The 26821-nt window shown below is 30.3% G+C and overlaps 4 protein-coding genes across 8 annotated transcripts in view; 2 read left to right on the top strand and 2 right to left on the bottom strand.

The window, feature by feature from the left end:
- Positions 1-23589, bottom strand: part of LOC126841587 (uncharacterized) — a 65452-nt gene extending 41863 nt beyond the window's left edge. For both annotated transcript variants that reach the window (XM_050578172.1, XM_050578173.1), the window contains exon 1: positions 23154-23589. The gene's annotated coding sequence lies outside the window, so the exon portion shown is untranslated. The remainder of the gene's footprint in view (positions 1-23153) is intronic.
- LOC126841582 (UDP-glucosyltransferase 2-like) overlaps positions 1-26821 on the bottom strand; it is a 57538-nt gene that overhangs the window by 16899 nt on the left and 13818 nt on the right. The window lies entirely within an intron of this gene.
- The window catches only part of LOC126841583 (UDP-glucosyltransferase 2-like), a 57971-nt gene that overhangs the window by 23366 nt on the left and 7784 nt on the right, over positions 1-26821 (top strand). The gene's annotated exons all lie outside the window — the stretch shown is intronic.
- On the top strand, positions 22538-26408 carry LOC126841585 (UDP-glucosyltransferase 2-like). The gene is made up of 4 exons (XM_050578168.1): positions 22538-23468; positions 24213-24432; positions 24513-24732; positions 25632-26408. Exons 1-4 carry the CDS (start codon positions 22656-22658, stop codon positions 25906-25908), a joined length of 1530 nt encoding a protein of 509 aa, XP_050434125.1. The 5' UTR covers positions 22538-22655; the 3' UTR covers positions 25909-26408.

Raw genomic sequence — 26821 nt, 5'->3', positions numbered from 1 at the left:
AAACTACTTAAAGAGTCCCCGGAATGGAAAAATATTTGGATAACCACAGACCTTACGGCTTATCAGAGAAGAATCTTATCAGCCATGAAAAAATAACTGAATTCAACTTTTCCGTAGAAGTTATCATGCCATGAACCATCATTTGTGTTCTTTAAATTGGAACACTATTCTCTTAAATCAACCTACCCTTACCACTGCAGTTGAAACCTTTTATCAATTAATCAATGTTGCTATTAACGAAGTTATCCCCAAATTTAATAATATCAAATCCACTTTCCCTATATAATACAGTTATAAATTTAAAAAAAAAACAGTACAGTGGTTTATAGGTATTTTTAAATATGAAAGTGATAAAATCACATTTAAATGAACGCTTTGATGCGAATCGGTAGCTAGTATTTTCAAGCCAGTACAATCCAAACCAAGCACAGTGTAAGCCAGCAAAGTTAGAAAGTATTAAATTAAATCGGTCATTTCAAAAACGACTTAGGTCACCGATTTTTCAAAAATGTCTTTTTGTCAAATTTAATAATTATATACTTAGTTACGTATTCTGTGTGAAAACTAAATTTGTCAGACTCGTATTCAATACAAATGTTGAGTACAAGAAATTAGAATTACTGCAAAAACTGTTTGTGAAGTTTCTTGTGGCTAGTGTAAAATTTCAAATTTGTGACTTGTGTCGTTTTTGAAATGACCGTTAAAATTACAAAATAGAAGCATCAAAGCGTAATTTGAAAGTAATTTTATCCGAGAGGCCTAGTACAGTAGAATATAGGCAAAATGGAATCAAAGCAACGAGACGACGGAGAGGTCACAGGTCTACACTCTACAGGAGCTGTTATAAATTAAAGTGAATAAACTCACTTTCAAATAAACGCTTTGATATAACTTTAAAAAATACCATGCTAGTTTGTAAGTTTCAACTTTTACTGGCTATAATTTCGAGAAAAATGGTCGAATGGAGTTGAAGTTTCTAGAGAGGAATATTTACTTGAGATTTAAATTTAAGTTGTACCCATTTCCCACCCCCTTGCGGCGGGATGCAAGTTGTTTTTTGGGTTTTTAGGACCTTTTAGCTGAAAATTTGTCTGGAGTTAAAAATCTTAAAAAAAAAAAAATTATCAAATCATTCCAATACTTTTATGGATACTCCTTGGAGTGGCCCTAGTAAGTTTTGAGTGCTCGAATACCAGTTTAAGGTTTTAATTAATTTTTTAAAAAGTGAATTTATCACATTTCAATTAGCTAGCTCGGCCCAAATCGAGTCCCGACCCAAGTTGCAATGGATTTTTCCTTTGAGAATATCCGTCGATAGCCATATACTTAAGTTTAGTACATCCGATTCGATAACACTTTCAAGTTTAGACGGTTTTCTATGGCCTTCGAATTTTCTAAGTAAAAAGTAACACTAAGATGTGCACAAAAAAAAAATGAGAAATTCAATCGACGTATTTTTCTGCTTAAAATGTATGAAAGTTTATCGATGGCAAAAACAATGACTAAAAAATTCTCATGTGTGCACAAGTGTATGTTTTTTTGAAAATATTTTCGATTTCTTATAACCTTAGCATTTTCTATATGAAAAGTTTCATCAACATAATCGCACAAGGAAAACCCCGAAATTTCAACAACCCTCCCTCCTCCTGGGGTAAAGGCTGAAAGTTTTGAAAAATTTGGTTGGCGCAATTTTAAGATTTAACAACTACCATGTCAAACTAATTCCAAAATTGTGTGTAATTTAAACCGTTTCCAATAGAAAAGCTAGAATTGTTTTCTTTATTTCACTTTTCGAAGCAAAGTCTTAGGGATTTAGGTCGGGTAAATTAGACCTAAGGTATATTATCTAGAATGGAACTATAACATGTACAATTTTCTCAAAAAAATCTGTGTTAAAACTTATTTTTTATTAAGGAAAAATCCCCCCAAAAAAAAGGAAAAAATTACACTTTGACCGTAGTCAATTTCTAGGTTGCTATGTGTGAGTGAGTAAATAGGCAATGAAAATATTTCATTATATTGTTGATAACGATAGATGGGTTATTATAGCAATACATTTATATAGAGAGACGACAGTGAAGTATCTAGAGGGGGGGGGGTGATCGCTCTGGATGGCAATTTTTTAGAGGCGCCATCAGATTTGTACATAGCCCATCTTCTGTTAGTGAATCAATTATAGAGATGTGTCTAACATTTAAAAATAAAGAATTTGAAGACCCTTCAAACCCTCATGCAAATATTGCTCTCAGAATGTATCTATGTTGTCCCGTATCAAACTGCTCTTCAGAGCGATCATTTAGTGCATTAAATAAACGGTATCGCTATATTAAATTATTGAATCGCACGTCACAAAAAGTTTAGAGACATTGCACATTGTAAATATTTATTGCTTTGTAATTTGTGGATATAATAAATAAACCTATTTTATATTTGTGACTAATTTATAAAGATAACATAATGTTTAAACTCTGCTTTCTTTTTTACTTTTGTTCAACTCCTCGTGGAAGCAAGTCGTTTAATGTGTAAAGCCCTATGTGTAATTGTCATTTAATTAATGTATTATAGTATGTTAAGTATGTAATCAGTACAACAAACTGAGAGCATTTAATTCTTTAGTCACTCTTGCATTATATGGATTCCAATTTAGAAGAGAAGTTTTATCTAACGACTAAAAATTGTTTAATTGAAATAGTCAATGTCAACTCTCTGGTTCCACCAGAGATTACAAAAAGGGAATAAATTTAGAACAAAAGTGTAACAAGTGTAATCATATCCACCCTTAAACTGAACATTCATTTTCAAGCACATAATTGTTATTAGGTACAATGCTCTTATCGATATTTGTATTTTTATCTGTGATCACTGGATTGCTCTTCGAGGCCCAAATTTGGGTTTCGAAACCATATTATGTAAGGTTTTATTTTATGCTCTGAATTTTCGTTGTACGTTATAAATGCGTAAACATTACACGGTTAGTAATATTTTTTTGTTGCGTTTTATTTACCTTAAATTCGTATCGGTATGAAAAAACATATGAGTCATAATAATACACATAAAAAAGCTCCTTAATGGGAGATGTACTCAGATTTTTCGTACTATTTAACGCGTTAGTATATAAAAATCCTTGGAGTTTTATTATGTTACACATACTCGATATAGACACAAATGTGTTGTACACCTTTAGGCAGAATTCACAGAAACGAGAAAATTGTAAATACATTTATAATATACTATTATTTATATAATAATAATAAAAAAATTATAAATTATTATGAATACATGTATTTTTGTATTGTATTGTATTTTATTATTATCAATATTCCTACAGTTGATCTTAGAACACCTAAAAATGTCTACATCAGGTGATGAATAAAGTTACTATAAACATGTACACAAAGCTAATAACCTCAGATGTTGAAACCTCTTAAAATAAAAAATTAAAAAAATAAAAATGTTACTATATTATTTTTATATTCAAAATTTAAAACCTTTATCATTAGTTTTCTAAATAATTGTATATTCATTTTTTTAAACGGTAAAACGTATTGAAAACACGTTTTAAGTTGTATTATTTATTTAAAATAAGAAGACTACTTGTTTTGATTTGTTGTTTTGTATGCTCGTTCAAACAGTTGCAGTCCTATACACCTATGTCCTAAATAAAAAAATATTCGAAAACAAAAACAACATCTTTTATCATCGACCTAGTTATATTATTTGAATTCTCCAGCGTTAAAAAGGTTTTGATTATTATTATATTTTGGGTCCATGCATTTTTTACTTGAGTAAATAAAATTGGAGGGCAATTGTCAGTATTCCGAATTTAGTTTTATAAATATATAGAAAAAAAAATATATTTTAATACTTACAGAATTCATTCTATCTGTAATGGAATATTTATAAATCAATATAAATGTTTGGATAATAATGTGGATTATACAAATATTGTGATATAACATAAAATATGCTAAATCGGGCATTTTATAAAAATTAGGAATTATCAATTGCTCAACGATTACCTTGAAGGTATTGAATGCATGAATGCATGTTATATTATGGAAGTAGATTGATGAATAACAGTTTCATTTACATCACAAAGACAAATTTGAGCAAATAAAATAGGATTTAAACACAACATTAAACGAAATATCGTTAGTCGATTTCTACATTAACCTAGAAAAGTGGCCGATTATTCAAATATTTTTTCAGAATTTAAATCTATTCATCCTGAGTAGGTGTAATTATGTCAGGCTTTTAGGCCTAAAATGTCCAACAAACAGGTCACCTCAACCCCAATAAGTTGGGTCAAAACCTATTCACTGGAAGCAAACTTATAATTTTTACAACAGTTTTTGGCTACCATAAATGTTTACATGAGAGCATTTTCATCAATATCTAATAAGTAAGCATGCTGTTCCCAATACACGTTCAATCAAGATTGCCAATATATTATTTTCACTTCAAAATATCTATTTGTATCATAACCCTTTTTTGTGACGTACGAAAACCGCTAAAAAGTAAAACATTTTTTTTTTAAATATAATTTTCAGTTTATAGAAAATACGGTACATTGTTTTATGTAGCCTTTGAGCTACTAGGGGGGACATTCTAGAGACGGGCTCTCCCTCCTTTAATTACACCTATGGATTTGTATGGGAAAAATCGCCTTCGATGATGTGTCTAACCTATGTTTCCAAACAAGGTTTTGAACCCAATTTGTGTTTGAATTTCACAGTAATAGTTTTCAAAACCGATTTTCAGTGGATTGAACAATTCGCCAACACGGCGTTAACCGCTTTAAAATGTGTAAACAGCTATACTATGTATTGTACCCATGCTAGGAAATGTGTCAATATTTTAGTAATCTAACACTCAACAAGTGTGTTCTTTTCCGAATTCCAGCAAGTATAATAATAATTCCAACCATTGCATCAACCTCTCACCTAACCTAGTCGGTTGTTTTTTAAATTATTCTCAATTGACAATATAAAATATAAACAGATAATTTATCGAGCGTTTAAATTGAAAATCTATTCATTTTGCTGTAGAAACGAAATTGTTTTTGTATTTTCTACTATCGTTTTTGTCGTAACTGTTCTTATTTGTACATATGTTTCATGTGCGAAAATATTTCACTGAAAAACAACTTATTTTTTTTGTTCCATACAGGTCGGTACTATTAGTTTTTATAACCTCATGCGAATTGTTGTTTTCAATTTTACACAGTATTTTTTGTCCCTGCAAATTATTTTTCTGTTCGAATACAATATATAAAACCATTTTTACTTGTAATATATTTACAATACACAGTATACCTTGGTTACATCTACTTTAAGTCTAATTTTAATTCCTAAGCCCCGGCTCGGAAAAAAAACAAATAAAAAAAAAAGTTCAGTCACTTTTATGGAAAAAGATCAATTAATCCCACTTTTTTTCAAAACAAATATGCTTTGCTTAAAAATTTATTTAATATAATATAAGTCAGCGGTTAATTACCAAAATGTAATATATAATATATATATATATATTTTTAAAGCTCAGAGCATATTAGGGAGCAATCACAATTATTATTCCAGAACTATAATAATTGAATGTCTTAAATCAATAAACTTCAAAAATAGATATTTTTTTGTCTACACCAAATCTACACTACTTTCGCATATTAATTAGACAAAATAACAATTATTAGTTTTTGTGCCATAAAAGTTGTATAAAGTCACCTGCTATAAAATATAGCCTAAAAGCATATAGCTAACAGTTACTGTAATATAATGAAGCTGAATAGCTCTGAACTCCTATGCTTGATATCCTTTTACTTGCTTTCCTATATTGTTCCAGACATTAAACAGATTTGAAAGTTTCTATATTAAAAAAGAGACAAAAGTAATAAAGTAATGTTCTAAATAGACTGTTTTTTTTTCACATTGATTAGCTATAAAAAATTATTTTTATTTTTATTATACCAAGTGTATTAAATTGAGGTGCTGTATTTACAAATAAGCATCAAAGCGTTAATTTAAAAGTGATTTTATCCGAGAGGACTAGTACAGTAGAGTATAGACATAACGGAATCCAAGCAACGAGGGGACGGAGAGTTCACAGGTCTACAGAAATTATTATAAATAAAATTGATAAAATTGAATGAAATTACTTTTAAATAAACGCTTTGATGCTTATTTGTAAATACAGCACCTCAATTTATTACTTTCTAACTTTGCTGTTTTATACCGTGCTCGGTTTGGACTGTACTGGCTTGAAAATCTCTATAATATAATACTTATTAAGATAAGTTAGGATTTATATCTATTAGAAATGCGAGCAATGAACCTGTTAGGCCTGTTACCCAGGGAGAACCACCACTTCGAAAGTGTATCAATAATTCGTTAATATATATTTTTGGTTTCTTGCCCGACGGTACTTTCCAGTAACACCATAACTATGTGTAAAACAAATAATATTGTAGTTTGACTGTTAAATAACTATTTTTCGATGGATTCTTTGAGTAACCCACATTGTCTAAAGCGCATTGTGTTGTTATTTTTATTTACGGCTATAGGCTTTCTAAACAAAATGTAAAACGATAAGATTATTGGGTTATGCATATTTATTCTGTTTCCAAAGACTAACCAACCGTGGAATACATTGGCCAAAATTCGTCGGAAATCGTGGACGGTGTGAAGTTTGTTCTTTTATACACCAATTACAATCTAGACCTTTTTCCAAGTGTACTACTTGTAATGTATTTCTTTGTTGTAACGATAAAAAAAATTGTTTCGCAGAGTACCATCAAACTGATAGTGACAATTAAATTTTAGATAAATCTTATTTTTGAGACATATTTATAACTAGGGAAGTTATGTGATTAATAAAAAGTATTAAAATAATTTACCATAAATATTATTATGTGTATTATTTTTTGTGAAACAATAATAAATGCATTTTCTAGTTACTTGCATCTGTTTTATATTATTTAATGAAGTTCAAAATAACTTTACAGATAAGAACAATATAAAATAACTGACGTTTATAAAGACCAAGGGTACTTTTAAGTACCAGGAGAAAAACTTTAAGTCGACCGACGGTACTTCTACGCACCATGAACATAACTGAATATTGAGTGCTGAAAAAAAAAATTAGTTAAAATCTTTATTTAGGTTAAATATAACATAGTTATGCAAAAAAAAGTTGAAAAATTATTTTATTTTGATGCTTGGTCAACAAAGGGTTAATGGTAACGACAAATTATTTTAGAACAACACATTATTGTTGACTAAGAAAATACATTTTATATGTCTTATTATTCAGTAGCTTTAAACAGAAAAATAAGCATGGTCTACGCTGTTTTATTGTTCGAGACGATTAAATTAAAAAACGTCTGATTGAATAAGTTTTAAATTCAACAGAGCGATTTTATTTAGCTATCATTTTTATAACCCATTCGTTAGTGTAACTTCACCTTTTTTTTCCTTAATAAAATAAAAGTTTAAGTACAGATTTTTGAGAAAAATTTATATTTGTAGTCCCATTCTAGTTCCGGCCTAATATTCGCACCTTAAACCTTAAGACTTTTTGAATTTTCGGCTCAATAAAGTACTATTCAGATACGATTTCTGATCTATAGAATTTTTACACGAAGATATCGGTACAGCTTAAAAGATATCGTGGTGGATCCTAATAAAAACACATCATGATAAGAACAATACCTTTGAGGTTTGCATCGATGCTAATAATAAATGGGAATGATACGTTTTATTTTAGAGATCCTAAATTGTGTCAAATTTGTAGTTATAATTAGTAAGAATTTGCAAACTTACACGATTACTTTAAACGGCTTATTGTGGGCCATCGGTGAACATATACAGAGTGGTTCGTTAAGGATAAAATGCTCGTTTTTCTTAAAATAGTTGCACAAAGAGTGCAGTATTCTTTGTATCTGTGAGCATTACATAACCGCACACCATCCCCGTCCTAAATTGTAATTTTAATAACTTTTGATTATTCAAAAGTGGCTAATCATCAGTCAAAATGTTTAGCCAATCATTCTTAGTTGAAAAAAAAGATACTAAACATGTACGTTCTCACTTCATTTTCAAAAGTTGATAGTTCTTTGGACACAAAAAAAAAAAATAATTATAAAAATGTCAACGCATGGTCTGATATTGTGAAATAACATAAAACTTAAATGTATCCAACGAAAAAAGAAAAACTACAAAATTGAAATTATTTCAATAGAAAACGAATGTCTTATCCTTGACATAATCACCCTGCATAAGAAGCCTGATCTAATTCAACAATAAGTTATTATATTTTGTCTTTTTATGTATTTTTCTAAAGTATTTGAATACATAAATTATAAACGTTTTGGTTTATTTTTCATAGCTGATAATAATATTATTCGGGTTCAAAATATATTAAACATTTCGTTTTAGTTGGCACTTGGCAACTGGTTTTTTTATTTTTTGTGTTTTTCGGCGCGATATCACTCCAAAAACGTGTAGGTATATTTTTTTGTACTGAAAAACCGTTTTCTTTTAAAACGTATTCCGTTTGGTTGTTTGGGTTTTTTATATGTTTGAACTATTTTCTCGATCGGCAGTACTGTGTGTTTACACAAGTCATAGCGAATACCTATTTTGCACTCTTGTTTTTTACCACCGTTGAAGTATTTAGAACGATTCCATCTGTTATTATACACCCACCACCCCCAACCAAGACACACGGTGTAACTACATAGCAGTTAGCGTTTTTAGTTTTAGCTAAAATCCCCGTTTGTTGTACAGAAGCCAACGATATTATAATATAGATGTTACTTTTTTACACGTTGTATTAGTTTTTACAGTATTTTTCACAGTGAATGTCGCGTCGCAAACATAATAATATTATGAAAAACACCTGTTGGTTATGATTTTACAAAAACAACATTTTATAGTTTTGCCTACGTTCTATTATTTGCCTGATTTAAATTCGGAGGATCGTTTGCTTCGCTTGTAAAATTGTTTTTTTTTTTTTGGTATAGCTGAAGAATGTTCTAACAGGGGATGAGAAATCCACGCGGATCAGGGAAAGATACAATTGAGCTAGCAATGGAATCAACTTGCTTTTTAGTGATCCCAGAGTTACCTGAGACCCAAAGAAACTGCACTACTTTAAAAGAAAAGGAAATACGGGACAAGAGAGATGTAATAATCTAGGAAAATAATTTAAAGCTAAATGCAGAGGTGGATTTTTTACGGCTATAGTCCCTATAAATTTGGCTCCCTTGTTACAAGTAATCCAAAGGACGGGGGATTGAGCAGACTTATCCCCCCCCCAAACCAAAATAACTCCTCTAAAATATTGAAAATATCAAATGTGATTTGAAATATTTAATTCATTACTTTAATGAACTAAAACATTTAAAAAGTTCAACCCTTCCCATTCAAATTTGAGAAAACACCTGCAAAATGTGTACATATTTTTCATCTTAAAATTATGGCACGCTAATTTTTTTTTTAAAAATAGTCGAATTACTTCCAAATTTGTATGGAATGTTTTTCCGATGAAGTACTATTGACATATCAGATAGGTATCTGTTAACAATCAACAATTCACTCGCAAATTGCAACCTAGAAGCTTACAGCGGGCAAAGACTAAATTTCAATATTTTTGGGGTGTTATAAAATAAAAACATCTAACCCTTCTGTGGAAAATTGTTACAGTTACATAACTAATTCTACTATTTAAAAAACAGTTATTGAGCGCTGTGATTTTAAGTACACTTTGAAGTATAGTACAAATAGTCGATACAATGTGTTTTCGCATAGTTTTTTTTTACTCCGTCCCTTTCATTAAATTAATCAAATTAAAAAACAAAAGCTCACAGAGCCTCTATACCCTAAATGTTGTGATCAAATTACATTGCCATTTACTTTGAACTTTTACTCTTCATTGTATACTTATTCGAGGCCTTTTCCTAACACTTGTTTTAAATTTGTTTGACCAATTTTTTTTTGTACCATACCAATACACGTCGTTTTAACGCGGGAACTATATTCTGTTCGATTTGTTTCTACTTTTCCAAATATCATTGCTGTACGAGTTTTGTCTACAGGCTACATGCCTACATGGATTAGATTTATGAAGGAATATTATACTGACCTAGATTTCGATGCTTGTGTTCTAGATTTTTTTACAGAAACGTTAACATGTGGTATTTACTGTCGGGTACTGCCATCGCCAATACCATTTGTGTTTAAAGGAATTCAATTGAAATTGACAAATTTCTTTGCCAATTTCTCGACCTTCCTCATACCGCGACCGAAGAAATCACTGTACTTAGTCGTTTGATGTCGCTTACTGTCGTCTTTTAGCTAGTGTTCATGGATAAACTTCCATTTGACTTCCAGTACAGTGTTTTTGTCACCATTGCCGTACAGGCGTAGGCAGACCAGTGATGTCATTTCAGTTTTCGAAAGGGAAGGCAAAAATTTTGACCGGTCTTACCTAACCTAACCGCCTAACTTAGGCGCCGTTAGGTATTAAATAGTGCTAACATTTGTTTCGCTTATTGCATTTAAGGATTTGGGTGCCTACAAAATCCATTAATGAGTTAATTACAAAGCAGCACAATAAAAAAAAACTCTACCTTAAGAAATGCGACAACTCTAAGATACAGAGAGCTTGACCAAAAAGTACAAACATCTTGTAAATTTCCGATTTTAAAAATTGAACTTGGAGTCGCTTGTTACAATTTATCATAATCAAATCCATTTAAAAAAAAACGTTGTATTTTTTATTCAACCCAAATTTATTTATTTTATAATTATAATTATAATTTAATACAATAATTGTGATGATAATAATAATTATAATGTATATAAATGTGCAAATATAATTTTTGTGTGTGTAAGTGAAGATACTTTAAAATATATATACTTATTTAATGATATAACAATAAATGAAACAAAACGGATATCATATTGCTTACACAGATTGTTTAGTGGTTTTTTAATCTAATATTTCCATTCGGCCGCGAAGGAAGTCCACTAGATCAACTTTTTGTATTGAGCAAACACAATACACAACGTTCGTGAACTTCTTAAATTCTGTCGTATCTAAAAAACAAAGTGAAAAATTGATTTGTCATAAGCAACAAAACTATTTAAATAGAATACACTGACCAACGCCAAACCAATCGTACGTTGTCTTTTAATGTTTAGTATAAAAATGCATAATATTGTTTTAATTGCATATTAATTATTGTTCGAATAATACAAATAATTTAGCTGCTTAGCTTATAATAAATATTTATTTTAAAAATTAATTTTGAATGATACACAAAGTATATTTAACAGTTACCTGTTTCTTGTGGAGCTGATTCCGCTGGCCAATTGTCATTTACACATGTTGAATTACCGTCGTCTTTACCCACAAAATCTAAAAGATCGGACCGACTAAGACGATCATCACCATCCCTAGTGTCATAACGGGCATAAGCGAGACGGTAAGCGTCTCTTATAAGCTGAAATGTTTTTTCACCAATTTTATTCCATAAAAATCTAGTTATAAAATTTAATTTTATATACACTACTAGAGTACAATATATAACAAAAAATTTTAGGCATGGGAGCTATAGCATGATAGTGTAAAATTTGGCTTGGTAACGTTTTCAATCACAAAATGATACAACGTATGTAATTGTAATATTTGTGCATGTAAATGGAGGTATTCAACAAAATTATTAATCTGTATATATAAGAAGTCCCTTGACTCATTCATAATCACCGCACAGCCTAAACTATGATAGCTAGCGACTTGAAATTTTCAGGGTATGTTTGTATTATAGTCTAGGCGTGCAGTGAGAAAGGATTTTGAATCATTTTTATTTCAAGGGGTTGAAAAGGGCGAAAAACAAAATGAATGTCTGTTTGTTTGTCTGCCCTTATGCATTAGTACACCATTCAACCGATCGCCATGAAACTTTTGAAAATTGTTGAGTACATTCCCGCGAATGCTTCTGGCATGGTACTTTTTGAAAGTTCCACCCCTAAGGGTGGCCTCAAACGCGAATTTTGTACTATAAACACTTGGTTTGTAACCATGGTAACCGCGGTACTCGAGCGAATGGTAGGCGATGATTAAAGGAACATGCTGATTCTATGTATCACGATTCTTGGGACGCTATTAAACTCATTTTCACGATTAGAACCGGATCTGGGACTGGGATTTGGACCCTTGATTAAGAGGGGACATATCAATATAATGTAATGTACATATGTATATCCAAAAAAAAGCCGAGATGAGGCTTTACAATATACCCTGAAAATTTCAAGTCGTTAGCTATCATAGTTTAGGCTGTGCGTTGATTATGAATCAGTCAGGATATAATATATTTAAGATTTAGTGTTGTAACGTTTTAAGAAACACAACAGACCTGCAAGAGCTCGAAGAAAACAATTGAATGTAGATAATATACATATTTTTTTTTTTCAAGGGTTTTTTTTATGATTGATAACGCTTTATTTTAAACGTTATTTTGGGTGATTTACAATTAAAAAAGACATTGCTTCCTCAGTGAATTACACCCAAACGGAGTTGAATAAACACAATTATTATTCCGGTCAACGCCGGGTAATTCAGCTAGTGTCTTATAAAGATTTATCTACATAAAAAAAAAAACACTTATCTACTTATAATGCCATTTATACAAAACAAAACTAATGCGATATTATATCTATAGCTAGATTACCTTAGCTGCTGCTATCCTGTCTTCAAGGAATTTGTTTACAGCTAGTTGTCGTTCAGCGCAAATCCGATACACAATGCCCGCAAATTGCTCCAAATATATCATATCTAAAAAAGGAAAAATGTATTTTTTTATTTAAAAATTATTCATATATTTTTTTTTTTTCAGGATATACAAAGCCGCAATGAAATCTTTTAAAATAGGTAACTACGGAACAAAAATTATTTTTTAGGAACCCCCAATGTACAAAATCTAGAACACGTGTTTAAACCAAACTAAATTTGATCCAAAAAAAAACGGTTGGTACGAGGGGAGGACGTGAAAAATAGGATAAATTGTGGATGAGTAAAGTGGAGGGGGCTGCGGGTGTTTTGTGTGACAGGAGGATGCCTATTAAATTGAATGTTTAATAACATAGGACAGAGTCAGTGAGGCCAGCAATGTTATGTGGGACGAAATGTTGGACAGTAGACAAGAAAACTGAACAGAGAACGAGCGTAGCGAAGTTGAGAATGCTAAGACGGATGAGTGGAGTGACTAGGGACGATAGAATAAGAAATTACTACACGAGGGGCAGTCTAACAGTTGCATGAATTGTGGAAAAGACGAGAGAGAGAATAAGTTGAGATGGTTCGGCCATGTTATGAGGAGAGATGCGACAGAGGCGGTGTTATGAAAATTAACGCAGAGGGAAGGAGAGAAAGAGGAAGACCGAAGAAAATATGGATAAACGGAATGGAAAATGATATGATGATGATGGCTGTGGGTAATTGAACGAGATGTAGAAAATCGAGCTCTACGAAGGTGTAGGAAAGTGTATAAGGAAGAAGAATAATATGTTTTTAAACTGAAAATAACAACTCTTCAAGTACTTCAACGTTGATCTTTATGCTCTAACACCTTATTTCAAACGAAACAAAGTGTTTTTTTAACAAGTTTTGTTTTTGTACCACCGTTAATATATTTTTAGTTGGTTCAAAAATCGAAATAGCGCTTTCCCTCGATATTGGGTAGATCTTTGATAAACAATTTAAATATTACCGGTTCTTTGAGTTATAACATTCAATTTACATGACGGTTTATTTTAAATATTTATTTACAAATTAATATTAATCAAGTAATTTAATTAATACGTTAGTTTTTAATTATTCAATCATTTAAAATGAGCCAAAAAAGCAAATTGGATACAGCAATTAAAAAATCAACATCAAAAAAGGAAGTTACTTTGGAAGACTTATGGGATTTAATTAATGCAAATAAGTCATCAAATGATACGGCATTTAAAGACCTCAACAGGAAACTAGTAAGTTTAGAAACTGGCTTAGCCAACTTTAAATCTACTATTAATAATCTTACTTCTGAACTTACTAGAATTAAAGAGGTTAACAAAAAATTAGAGTCCAATATACAAGTACTTAATGATAAAGTTATACTTCTCGAAAGCAAACAAATAGCACCACATGATATGGTTTTAAACGTTATGCACGAAGCTCAAGAAAGATTATCGAAAGAAAAAAATGTCATTCTCTTTAATGTTCCGGAGAATCCAAATGAAGATCAATCTACAACAAACTGCATAATAAATGAAATATTCCATGCGATGAAGGTAGATAATTACTCAGTAATAAATAGAAGATTGGGTAAATTTACTGATAAGCCACGCCCTATACTAGTTGAATTAAATAGAAAAGAAAATGTCATAGAAGTCTTGGAAATGAAAAAAAATATTCGGTTAAATGAAAAATGGAAAAATGTATTTATTCATGTGGATTCTACCAGTATTCAAAGAAGCGTCATGAAAAACATACGTGAGGAACTGAGGATAAAGCGTTCAAATGGAGAAAACTCATGGATAATCAAGTACACCAAAGGAGAACCATCACTGTTTTCAAAAAAACTAACTTGGACCCACAGAAATATAAATAATGTAAATAATCTTAATTATGATAATAGTTTTAACAATATTGGAAAGTAATAAGTCTTATAATTTTAGCAGCATTAGTGTGATGAATAAATTCACGGGTTATTTCCAAAATGTAAGAGGTTTAAGAACTAAATTGAATTTACTGCGTTGTAATATCCATGAAATTAACTTTGATTATCTAGCACTCGTTGAAACTTGGTTACATAGTGATATTAACGACAGTGAACTGGGTTTTCATAACTACAATGTGTATCGCGCTGATAGAAACTGTAATACTAGCTCATTAAGTAGAGGTGGAGGGGTTGCTATCTGTGTCCATAACAAATATTATACTTCACTAATACCGGTTCCAATGAACTCAGTTGAACATTTATTCGTTCTAGTAAAATTCCCTAATAATAACCAAATTGTTATTGGTAACTGCTATATTCCGCCGGCCAGCCCGATCAACTGTTATGAAAACAATATTCGCGCTATTGAATACGTCATATCTAAGGTCAGTGATAATACTCGTTTTATCTCAGTAGGTGACTATAACTTACCAAATGTACGCATCGCCAGTGACAATAATGGACTAAATTATGTAGGGAATCATACAGATCAATCGGAATTAATAGTAAATCAATTTTCTTTCTTTGGATTTTATCAACTAAACAGTTTTTGTAACAAATATGGTTCTCAGCTAGATTTAATATTTACGAATGATAACACTTTGAGTGTCGAAATAGGTGACATCCATCTAGTACCAATGGACGAATATCATCCTATTTTATATTTAAGTAGTTTTGTAAATAAAAATGGAATAGTAAGTAAATCTTTACTAATCGAACGCTTTAATTACATGACAGCTGATTATAATGAAATTACGAAAGCTTTAAACTTAATAGATTGGAAAAATTTATTTCTAGATAAATGTATTGATACTGCGATAAATGATTTTTATTTAATCCTAAGTAATATAATACATAAATATGTTCCAAAATATCACATTAGTACTAATAAATTTCCCGATTGGTGCAGTAGTGAATTGCGGAAATTAATATTTGTAAACAACAAAGCCCATCGTCAATTCAAAATAACCAAATGCCCTACTGATTACTTAACTTTTTCTAAATTAAGAGCTCAATGTAAAAAAAATCACTAAAAACTGCGACAATAACTACATAATCCATACACAAAATCACCTTAAATCCAATCCACGTTATTTTTGGAAGTTCATTAAAAATAAGAAAAATAAAATTGAAATACCCGCAATAATGAATTTAAATAATAAACAGGCTGCAGATCCAGAATCAATTGCTGAGTTATTTAAAAGTTATTTTTCATCTGTTTATGCCCTACCGCGTACACAAATAAAATGACAATTCTGCAGTTGTAATCAATCATATATCCGAGTGCACATTTTCAATAGCTGAAATCTTTAGTAACCCAGAAAATCTAGGTAATGATCCATTACCAGGTCCTGACTCTATTCCAGCTGTATTTTTCAAAAATTGTCGTTATGCTTTAACGTACCCTATTTTCAAACTATTTAATTGGTCTTTACGATCAGGCGTTTTTCCTAAAATGTGGAAAGTTAGCATTATTTCTCCTATTTGGAAGTCTGGAGATCGTTCTTCAGTTATTAACTACAGACCCATCTCTAAGCTGAGTACATTACCAAAATTATTAGAAAAACTAATAGAACCCAAAATTTCAAAATTATTTGATCATAGCTTAGTAAGCGAACAACATGGATTTCGTAATAAAAGATCTACTGAAACAAACCTTGTCTCATTTTATCAATATCTAACAGAAAATGTTGCCTCAAATTTACAAATCGATACTATTTATACTGATATCAAAAAAGCGTTTGACACAGTTGACTATGGCGTATTGATATATAAACTTGAAAATTCAGCCTTAAGTACTAATCTAGTAAAATGGGTAACTTCTTATCTAACAAATAGAACTCAGTTAGTCAAAGTATCCAATACATTATCTAGTCCTATCACTGTAACATCTGGTGTACCCCAAGGAGGACGTTTATCACCTATCTTATTTTTAATTTTTATTAATGATTTAGCCCTAGTTTTTCAGCATTGCAAGTTTCTAATGTTTGCTGACGATCTAAAATTATTTATGGTGATAAAATCCCAAAATGATTGTATTAAATTGCAACAAGATTTAAATAGATTTGTTGATTGGTGTAACAATAACGGTCTAGAAATCAATTCAAGTAAGTGCAAACAGATATCGTTTCATCGTCGCCGTTATCCAATAATAAATAATTATATAATAAATAATAGTAAATTAGAGATAGCTAGTAACATAAAAGATCTGGGTGTAATATTTTCATCTGATTTAAGTTTTAAATCACACATTTCTACAATTTGTGCAAAAGCCTATAGAAACTTAGGTTTCATTCAGCGTAATTGTAGCGAGTTTAAGGCTCTGAAATGTTTAACAGTACTCTATTCTGCCCTTGTTCGCTCTGGTTTAGAATTTGCATCGATACTTTGGTACCCTAACCAAGTAGGCCTAATAGAAAAAATAGAAAAAATTCAAAGAAAATTTCTTCGTTTTGCTGCTTTTAAAATCAACATATCAGGTCAACCCATAGTTAATGTTGAACACCAATGTAACTTAGATTCTTTGAAATCTAGACGTTTATATAATGATGCGTATTACATTTTTAAAATCTTAAATGGTTTTGTCGATAGCCCGGAATTACTTAATAAAGTTAATTTAGTTGTGCCTTACGTTAATACACGGCACCATAACATTTTTTGTGTTGAAAATCAAACTAAAAGCTATGCTATTAATAGTTCATTAAATAAAATGTTAAATGTTTATAATAAATTAAATAATTTTGATTTTTTCTATGATAATTGTTTTAAATTAAAATTGTCCATCCAAAATGTATCTTTAAAAAAAAAAAAAACCATTATTTTTGTATTTTAGCTTATCTTATGTATTATATTGTATTAATTTAATTTTAGTTAAGTTTCACTGTACTCACTGCCCTCTTCGGGGCGTTAGCTTTTAAATAAATAAATGTTAAACGATACATTAAGTATATCCAATAGTTACCTTGTTTTTTTTGCGAAACTAAATTCACTGTCCAATATTCATTTACACAATGTACAGTTTTGTCATCATTACCCAAAAAATTTAAAATATCGGACTGAGTAGCATGTCTTGTTTCAACGTTGTAGTATTGATAAACGAATACAAAAGCCTCTTTTACAACCTGAAAAGTTTATTTCACCAATTAAATTGTATTCCATAAAAATGTATTTATACAATTGTAATCTTTATACACTAGAGTACAATATTATGGAGTACACATTAAATAACATATCCTCATTATGGTAGTTATAAAAATTAGTGTAAATTTTGGGTCGGTAACGTTTTTAAACCCTAAATAATACTACGTATATTATATTATATAATTGTAATACTTGTGCGTGTAAGTGAAGATATTTAAAATTATCTTAAAAAAACCCAGTATGGCGGGGTCGGGAAATAGTGGGGTTGGAAAACAGTGGGGTCGTGGCAGAGTGAAGATGAAGATGTCACAGATTGAAATTGAATTTATCCGAGTAAGCCAGGCCAGCAAAGTGGGGACGGACATGTCACAAGTATACAAGAATATATTGCAAAATTAATTTAAAAAAAAAAAACAAATATGATCTACATATAGCTAGATTACCTCAGCTGCTGCTACCATTTCATCAACGAACTTTTTTACTACAAAATTTCGTGCTTTGCAAATACAATACACAACTTCCGTAAACTCCTTCAAATCTATCTGAACTAAAAAACAAAATAAATAAAGTAGATTAAAAGATTAATCTAAAAATAACGTTTTTATGCGTCTTAAAAAGGATAAAATAACCTTCCGGGGGTCTTGATAACCAAATAGGACAGGTGAACTAGAAAAAACGTGGGGCGCATCTTTCTACTTAGATATTAAAACCTAAGCTTTCATGCTAGTGCATTGAGTTGTCTCTCATAATGCTGTCTCTCTAACCGAACGGATCAGAAAGTGATAGTATGCATTTTTATCGGAAATGAAATTTAATGGATTTCCGTGTTACTTGCCTTAAATTTCGTTACAAATTAAAAAGACTTAATTGCTATTCTCTCCAAAGTTTGTTTTATGTAGGTTGCTTCAATCCTTTTGTTAACTACCTACTTGCTTAACATTTAAAGTAATGTGAAGAAAGTTAGAGGTGGAATTTTCAACCTCTTGTGGATTAATAATGCATTGTCATCGAATTGTGAGCTACCCTGAAAGTTTCAGCCGGATAGCTAATCGGGAAGTGCTCGAAATTTGAGTTGCAAGATTCCACCCGGAACGACAAACAAGATTGTGAGTTCATAAAAACGTTATAAATAAAAAATGATTCATGTATTTCCGTTTTGTCAATATAGAAAGCGAATGAACAGCAGTGAAATCTATTCAAATGATGATACATAATAATACATGACGGTCTACTTAACATATTTATTTAAAAAATACATCAAGTATTTTGTGGTTACTTTTGCTTTTTGGTAGATCTGGTCTCGCTACCCAATAATTTTTTATACATTGCAAATCGTCGTGTTTGCCCATAAAAATAAAAAAATCGAACTGTTTGAGATATTTTTTGTGTGTTACAAAACCGCCAGCGAGTTGTTTCAAATCGAAATAGTCATAAGCTAAATTAAAAGCGTTTTCTATAACCTGAAAAGTTGAATACACTGATTAAATTTTATTTCAAAACTAATACCATAGTTGTCTAGTTTATTCCATAAAAACTAATTATAAAGTTTAATTTTGCATGGACTAGAGTACAATATAGAATTACTTAAAAAAAAACCGGTCAGTTATTTTACACATTAAAAATAAACTTTAAGACAAACTTTTTTTCAAAGTTTTAGTTGCCTGATGACGAAAAAAAACATAATTAAAAAAATATTGTTATGGTTTTCGAACTTATTTAAAATGTTTAAACTGTAACAGCAGATAATAATAATATTATGTTATGACGGTTTTGTGTAATACACACAAATAAAATGAATATATATATATTTTTTTTTAAACCTTTGGGCTAAAAAAATTATAACTTCATAGAAACAAATTACTGTTAAGTAATACACTGAACTTTGACCGGTTTGTAATAAACAATCGAGCAAAACACTGATAAAATACTTTTAGTTGCAAAATATTAGTCTAAATATAATATATAAAATATTACTTCTTTATCGGATAGATCCGATAGACAATTATCAACTATGATACAAGACAGTATCAAAATAGTGAATTTGAAGACCATTGTATCTAACAACTATGAACTGAACTTCAACTGAGCGACAAAACGAATAATTGTGAGGTATACTTGTCGTTTCATATAAAAAACTGAAGGAAAAAAAAATGTGAAATATTAAACAAATATACTACATTTGTTTGCTAAAAATCGATCAAACTATGACGTAAGACACTCATTTTCTCGGAAAATATAAATATTTAGAGAATTTTTTTTTCCTAATATTAAAATTATTATTATAATAATAATTATTATTTTATCTTCAACCCTTATATGTAAAACAAGTATCGCATTTGGTTTTTTTGATATGGGAAAGTATGTTTTTAATTTCATAAATCTGTAGACAAAGTTAAAAAAAAAAATATACTAGCGTTTGGATTTCCAAATTTTCATCAAACGGTTCCTTGCTTATTAAGTTGAAAAGATTTGAAATTTTGATTCATATTCAATTTGGATTTTAAATATTTGAAAAACCGGATTTTTACCTACGGTCGGAAACCGTGACAGTTTATACTCGCCAATTGTTCACATATCTTATCAGTAGCAAACATTTTCGACGAAATTCTTTTCTAACCTACCTACCCATTGACGGTATGACAATGATATCATATCTGTGGTGTTCGGGCAAAGGGGGATAAGTGTAAAATTGCAACTTTTGGAAAAATAAATTTGAAACTTTGAAAATTTACTAAGAAAAATGTTATAGTCTATTTGGTATGGGAAAAAAACATACTTATTATTTAACTTATTTTCATACTATATTTCTGTATTTGAAGAAAATTTTCAAATTAGTTTTGTTAACAAATTATAATAAACAACAAAAACAAAATGTTTTCTGAGTTATCCCTTTTTGCACATAAATTTGATTGACATAACTAATATCCCAAATTACATATCACATATCACATAACTTTAAAATAACACAATTTTTTTCGAAATTCAATAACACAACATAATACATATAGCTGTTTCTTTACTATTACCAAAAAATTCATTAAATACAAATTAAACTTTCTTCTTAACTCTTAATAATAAAAAAACAAATTAAAATAAATATTCAATCTTAAATATTAAATATTACATTAAAATAACACAATTTTTTCAAAATATAGTTCCTTTACTATAACAAAATATAAAAAAAAACATTAAATAATAGCTTCATTCAGTCTTCTTCGATTTCTTCATTAGCGAAATCTATTTCATCTCTTTGGGTTTTATCAGTCGATAAGTTGTTATAATAATCATGAAAAATCACAGGAAAAAACTGAAGTAATAGCAATAAGTCCTTTTTTTTGCTTCAGTTATTGGTAGTGATTTTATGTAAATTTGACGAGGAATAAATGAAGCACGAGCTTGTCCTCGTCCTAATAGTCGAATAGATTGAAATGGTTTTAAAATATCTAGGGTATCCTTGTATTGTAAAAGACCAAGATCTGTTTTTGTGTATTGAAGCCATTTTGTCTTTTACTATTTCAATGTTTCCCCATAGTTGTTTTTTTACATTTTCAACCTTCAATGTAGTGTTGAATAATGCAGAATAATCGAAGAAATCATGTTGACACATTTGAATAACTTTAAATGGTTTTTTTTTTTACCTGTCTGACGAACTAACTGTAGCCAATCATGTGAATGATAAATCGAAATGTTCGACATTTTTTATATTTTTTTAATTAAAGCGTGATCACTATCACACTCTATCCTTGTATGACCAGCTAATAAAAATTTAATTTTATTATCATGCCCAAAAAAAGTGCTTGCAACCGGCAACGTGACCTGCATTGTATATTCAGAAACCGGAAACGACCTGTGTCGTTTTGTTAATACATTGGAGTATTGTCAATATTGTGTAAATAAATTACCTAATTGTGACTAAATTTTGTATTGCTCTACAATGTACGACGAAAACTAATAAACAGACTTATGTCAAAGTCAAATAGTTTTGAGACCATGGTGAATAATCCATCATTAGACCCTATAAAATATGATTATATATCTGAAAATATAAATATTTATTTATTTTTTATCAATTTGGATTTTCTAACTTGTATGTGCCTTTTATGCGTGACGCCCTATACATAATACCTGCCTGCTCCCCCTGCTAGAAGTATAAGAAACAAATAATTTTCAAAATAATTATATTTTCCGAGAAAATGAGTGTCTTACATCAGATGGATTGCTCTACATAGAGTTGCGACACGAAAAATCGGTTCAGTGGCTTAGAAGATATCGTAGGTACAGACACAAAAAAAAAAAAAAAACACATCATTGAAAAAACATCACTTTATCAGCTCCGCACCGAATTATAAATCATTTTTCACATTAATTGTTTGTATAGTTAAGTTTTACCGTAAACAACGACACGTTTGTAAAAAAAACTATACATGTATAAGCAACAAAATAATATTCAAATATATTTTTTAGAGAGAGTTCGTCGATTTTATTTTTACTATCTATAAAGTCTATTGGGATTATATCGCCGTACCCCTCAAACAATGAACATGTTATCGTAAGCAGTAATAGGTAAATAATTAGTCAAACAATTTCTATATAGGTATTGTTGTTATAAAATGTAATCAGTAATAGACAATCAGTCGATTAAAACAATGTGCCGACTGCCTTCCACATTACAAAATACTAGTGACGCGTGTGATATTGATGAATTTCGATCCGTCATTAATAAAAGTACTACACAATAATAATTAGCCTTATAATCATGTTTTTATTTTCGGTTGTCACGGTGTTTTTGGAGTTCGCTTTGTTGTATTTGAATCCGACCCAGGCTGGTTTACGGGTCTTAGCCGTGCACACGATGGCGGCAAAAAGTCATTGGAATTTCATGAACGGATTTTTGCATTCGCTGACCGACGCCGGGCATAACGTTACGGTTTTCACCTGGTTTCCCGAAGGCCAACGAGAAAACTATACAGAACATGTTTTTAAGGGACCAAAGCGTTTAGACATGGATTTAGTTGAATTTAAAGAGCAGCTAAAACCTCCCAATAACCTACTCAGACACGTTATACACCGTAACAGAAGAGCATGTGATATTACGTTTTCAAATTCTAAAATAGAAGCCATCATGACTGCGGGCAACACTGAACACTTTGATGTCATCGTCGCCGAAACATTAGTTTCCGATTGCATGTCACAATTGGTTCGTCGTCTCCGCCTACCTTTAATTTACCTCTTTCCATCACCAATGCCGACTTACTTGGAGGCGTCGTTTCTGGGTGAAGATCCAAACCCTGCGTGTGTGTCAAATTTCATGTTGTCATTCGGCTACCCAAAGACATTCCATCAACGGTTGCTCAACTTTCTCACCTACAAATACAGCAGAATTATGTTGTGGTATTTTGAAACAAGAGCCACGAAGTCCAACCCTAGACCGTACGACTATATAGAACCGGTCAAGCCGTCCTTGGTGTTTGCAAACAGCCATTTCATCGTCGAACCGGCCAGACCAATGCCACCCAATTTCATAGAAATCGGCGGCATTCACCTTCCCGAACCAAATACAATACCGGATGTAAGTCATAAATAATCATTAAAAATATATAAAGGTACTTATAAATTATATTTATCTACAAAAAAATATACAAATCGGACGTTGTGAGAAAGGACACAAATCTAAAATCCCTAGTTTTAAGGCCACGACAACCGTTAAAAAAAAAATTACATTTTACTAAATCTGTATAAACATTTTTCACTAATTATTTAATTACTTTTTGATCTAAAATTAGAAAGTTTGAAATCTAATAAAAATAAATACTATAAATCACTATTTTTACCCTTAATTGTTTGTAAAAAATGCTTACTATTTCTCATTCAATTCAAGCACTACAACGATAAGTTAAGTTACATTTATTTTATCACCGAAAATTGTAAATTTCACTTTATGATTCCCAAACGAACAGTACTTGTGTATTTTTACTGTCAATCTATATTAAAAATAAGACAGTTTCGGTTGAATACCCTAATTATATATTTTGTATCTACATATCAGCCACATACATAAAACCCTTAACCATACAAATTTAAATATAAATTCCTTTATTATAATGTTTTTTCCACATATACAATGTTACACATTTTATTCATTTGACTTAACACCTGTCACCCTCCCTCTTCCCCTTGAGCCGAGCATGTGGACAACGCCTGTTTTACAATTATACGCCTTCACTTTTGCGTTATACTTTACAAGTCGATACTACTATAATAGTAATAGCTTTAATACTCTCACAAAATTGATCGATTAAAATATCTCCTTCAGGACATACGAGTGTTCATTGAAAATTCACCAAATGGAGTTATTTACTTCACGTTTGGATCGACAATAAAAATGTCATCATTTCCAGACCACATTAAAACCGCATTTAAACTAGCTCTTGCGCGCCTCCCCCAGAGGATACTGTGGAAATATGAGAGCGAAATGGAAGACAAACCGGACAACGTGATGACGAAAAAGTGGTTCCCTCAACGCGATATTCTCTGTAAGAATCAGTGAGGAGACGTTAAGTAATAATTTATATCTATTTCAAACCTGTAAAGGAATAAACTGATTTTTTCCTAGTGCACCCGAATATCAAGCTGTTTATCGGTCACGGTGGAATATCTGGCGTGTTTGAAGTAGTCGATGCCGGAGTTCCGATGTTAGGGTTTCCACTTCTCTATGATCAACCGAGAAACATTGCCAATCTGGTCGACGCCGGAATGGCCATTTCACTCGACGTGATGACCGTCACCGAAACACAGATATTCGAATCGATTAATAAATTAATCAACGATAAAAAGTAATACCTATAGTCAAATATATAATGCATATGACGCATAATAAGATGCACTATAAAAATGTACAGTTCAAGTCAATTTTTACTGACAATGAGAATGAAGTATTGAACAATGCACATTGTTATAGTCTTAAACTCCTAAAAAATGCATATGTTAGGGGAATGCAGGCAGAAACTAATAAATAATTTGAAACAGTTTATAGGATTTTATAATAAGGTAGGCATAATAAAGTAAGAACTAATAAGTAATAAGTAGTAATTAGGTAATTTTCTTTGATAAAATATAAAGATTAAACTGAAATATGAATACATCTCGTAATTTTATTACTTTTATTCCTGGATTTAATAATTATTTAAGTATATTATTAAGCTTAGTAATTTTTTTTTAATGGTATACCTTTATTCCTTTTATTATTCTTTGTTATATTTTTATAGGTAATATTTCGCTCAATTAAAAACCATTAAAAGTAAATTTTGCAATTCTGATTTTATCCAGTCAACATTTTCAGCAAGTTAATAAAACATACACGGGACTATTTAAATATTTTAAGTTTATAAGTTTTAACACCTAAGAGATGGGCTTATATGGTTGAAAAATATATATTGTATTCGGGCTAACTAATAGCTGTGAAAGAATGAAAAACAATAATTTAAAAAAGTAACATCAACATGGTAAATTTTTCAAGATTTAAACACAACTAAAATATTAAGTATGGATTAAACTATCCTAGTTTAATAATTGTAAATATTTTAATAATTAACATTGTACTCTTAATATTATGAGTATAGGTTAATAATAAGTGAAAAATAACCTTCAAGTGTTTCGAATGAGAAATTTGTTTTTAGACATATTAAAAATTATTATTTATTTTTTTAACTTGTTCTATGTTACTTAAAATTAGGTACTCGTCAAACGCCAAACTAGCTTCCAAGCGTTTCAAGGATCGCCCAATGACACCTGCTAAATCAGCCGCTTACTGGACGGAATACATTGTACGACATAATGGTGCATCACATCTAAAGACAAAAGCATTTGATCTCACGTGGTACGAATACTACCTTCTAGACATACTATCTCTGATAATCGTCACGTGTTCGGTCATTGGCTTTATTCTCTATAAATGTTTAACTGTTATATGCAAACAACTTTTATTCAAGTTAAAGATCAAAACTGAATAATACTTATATATATATTTTTTTTTTGGCTTATAAAAAAGATTTTATGTGTTTCCAGAATGTATGATCTACACCAATATTAATAATTACTCCCAACGATCAAGCTTCATCTAGGGAAAATAAAAGTTATACTACTTATTTGTCCACTTACTATCTAAAGAATATCATACATAATTTTGGTGTTAACTTGACGTTTCAACTACATACAAGTAGTATACAGTTATTAACTGCTATATGAATACTACTTCAGTACTACTTAAATATTTATTTATATATATTTTAATCTATAATATTTTTGTATTCGTATTTTAATTTAAGCACCGAGTTGTACAACTAGGATTACATTTTTTCAACTAATAAAAACGGTAAATTGTATCTTAACTTTATGACTTGTTAATTGCTCGTCTTAGATATTAAAAAAAAAACACAGTATGTGAAAATATTTTCAATACAGGTTGAGAATTTCACATATAGCCACCTAAAATTTGGATACTGTAAAAATATGATTGTCCCATTATTTTTTTTTGTAATCTTCATAAAAAATAAATTTAACACACATTTTTAAACATTTTTTTACAAGTTACTACCCTATTTTAGATCTACCTTAAGTCTAATTTCCAGACTATGATTTCTAAAACATCACCTTGAAAAAACTAAAAAAAAATTCCACCCCTTTAAAAGGGGAATGGTTATATGATATTTGATTGGCTTGTCAGCGCGTTTAACGGTAGTACTATGCCTAAAGAATATTCAACACAAATTTTGAACTGATAAGTGTAAGTCATTAATATAAAGATTTGTCAATCTACACGTTTGTATTATTTTTATTATTTCATATGATAATAACAGTAAACTGGAAATTTAGTATTAAAACATATCTAAATGTAATTTCATCTCAATCGAACCTTTTAATAAA

The sequence above is a fragment of the Adelges cooleyi genome, unplaced genomic scaffold (assembly GCF_023614345.1).
Source record: "Adelges cooleyi isolate 19-005CV unplaced genomic scaffold, UGA_ACOO_1.1 ACOO_flye_CR_arks_rails_tigmint_CR_PRNA_394, whole genome shotgun sequence".
NCBI classification, from domain to species: Eukaryota; Metazoa; Arthropoda; class Insecta; order Hemiptera; family Adelgidae; genus Adelges; species Adelges cooleyi.
This window is presented reverse-complemented; position numbering and strand designations above follow the sequence as displayed.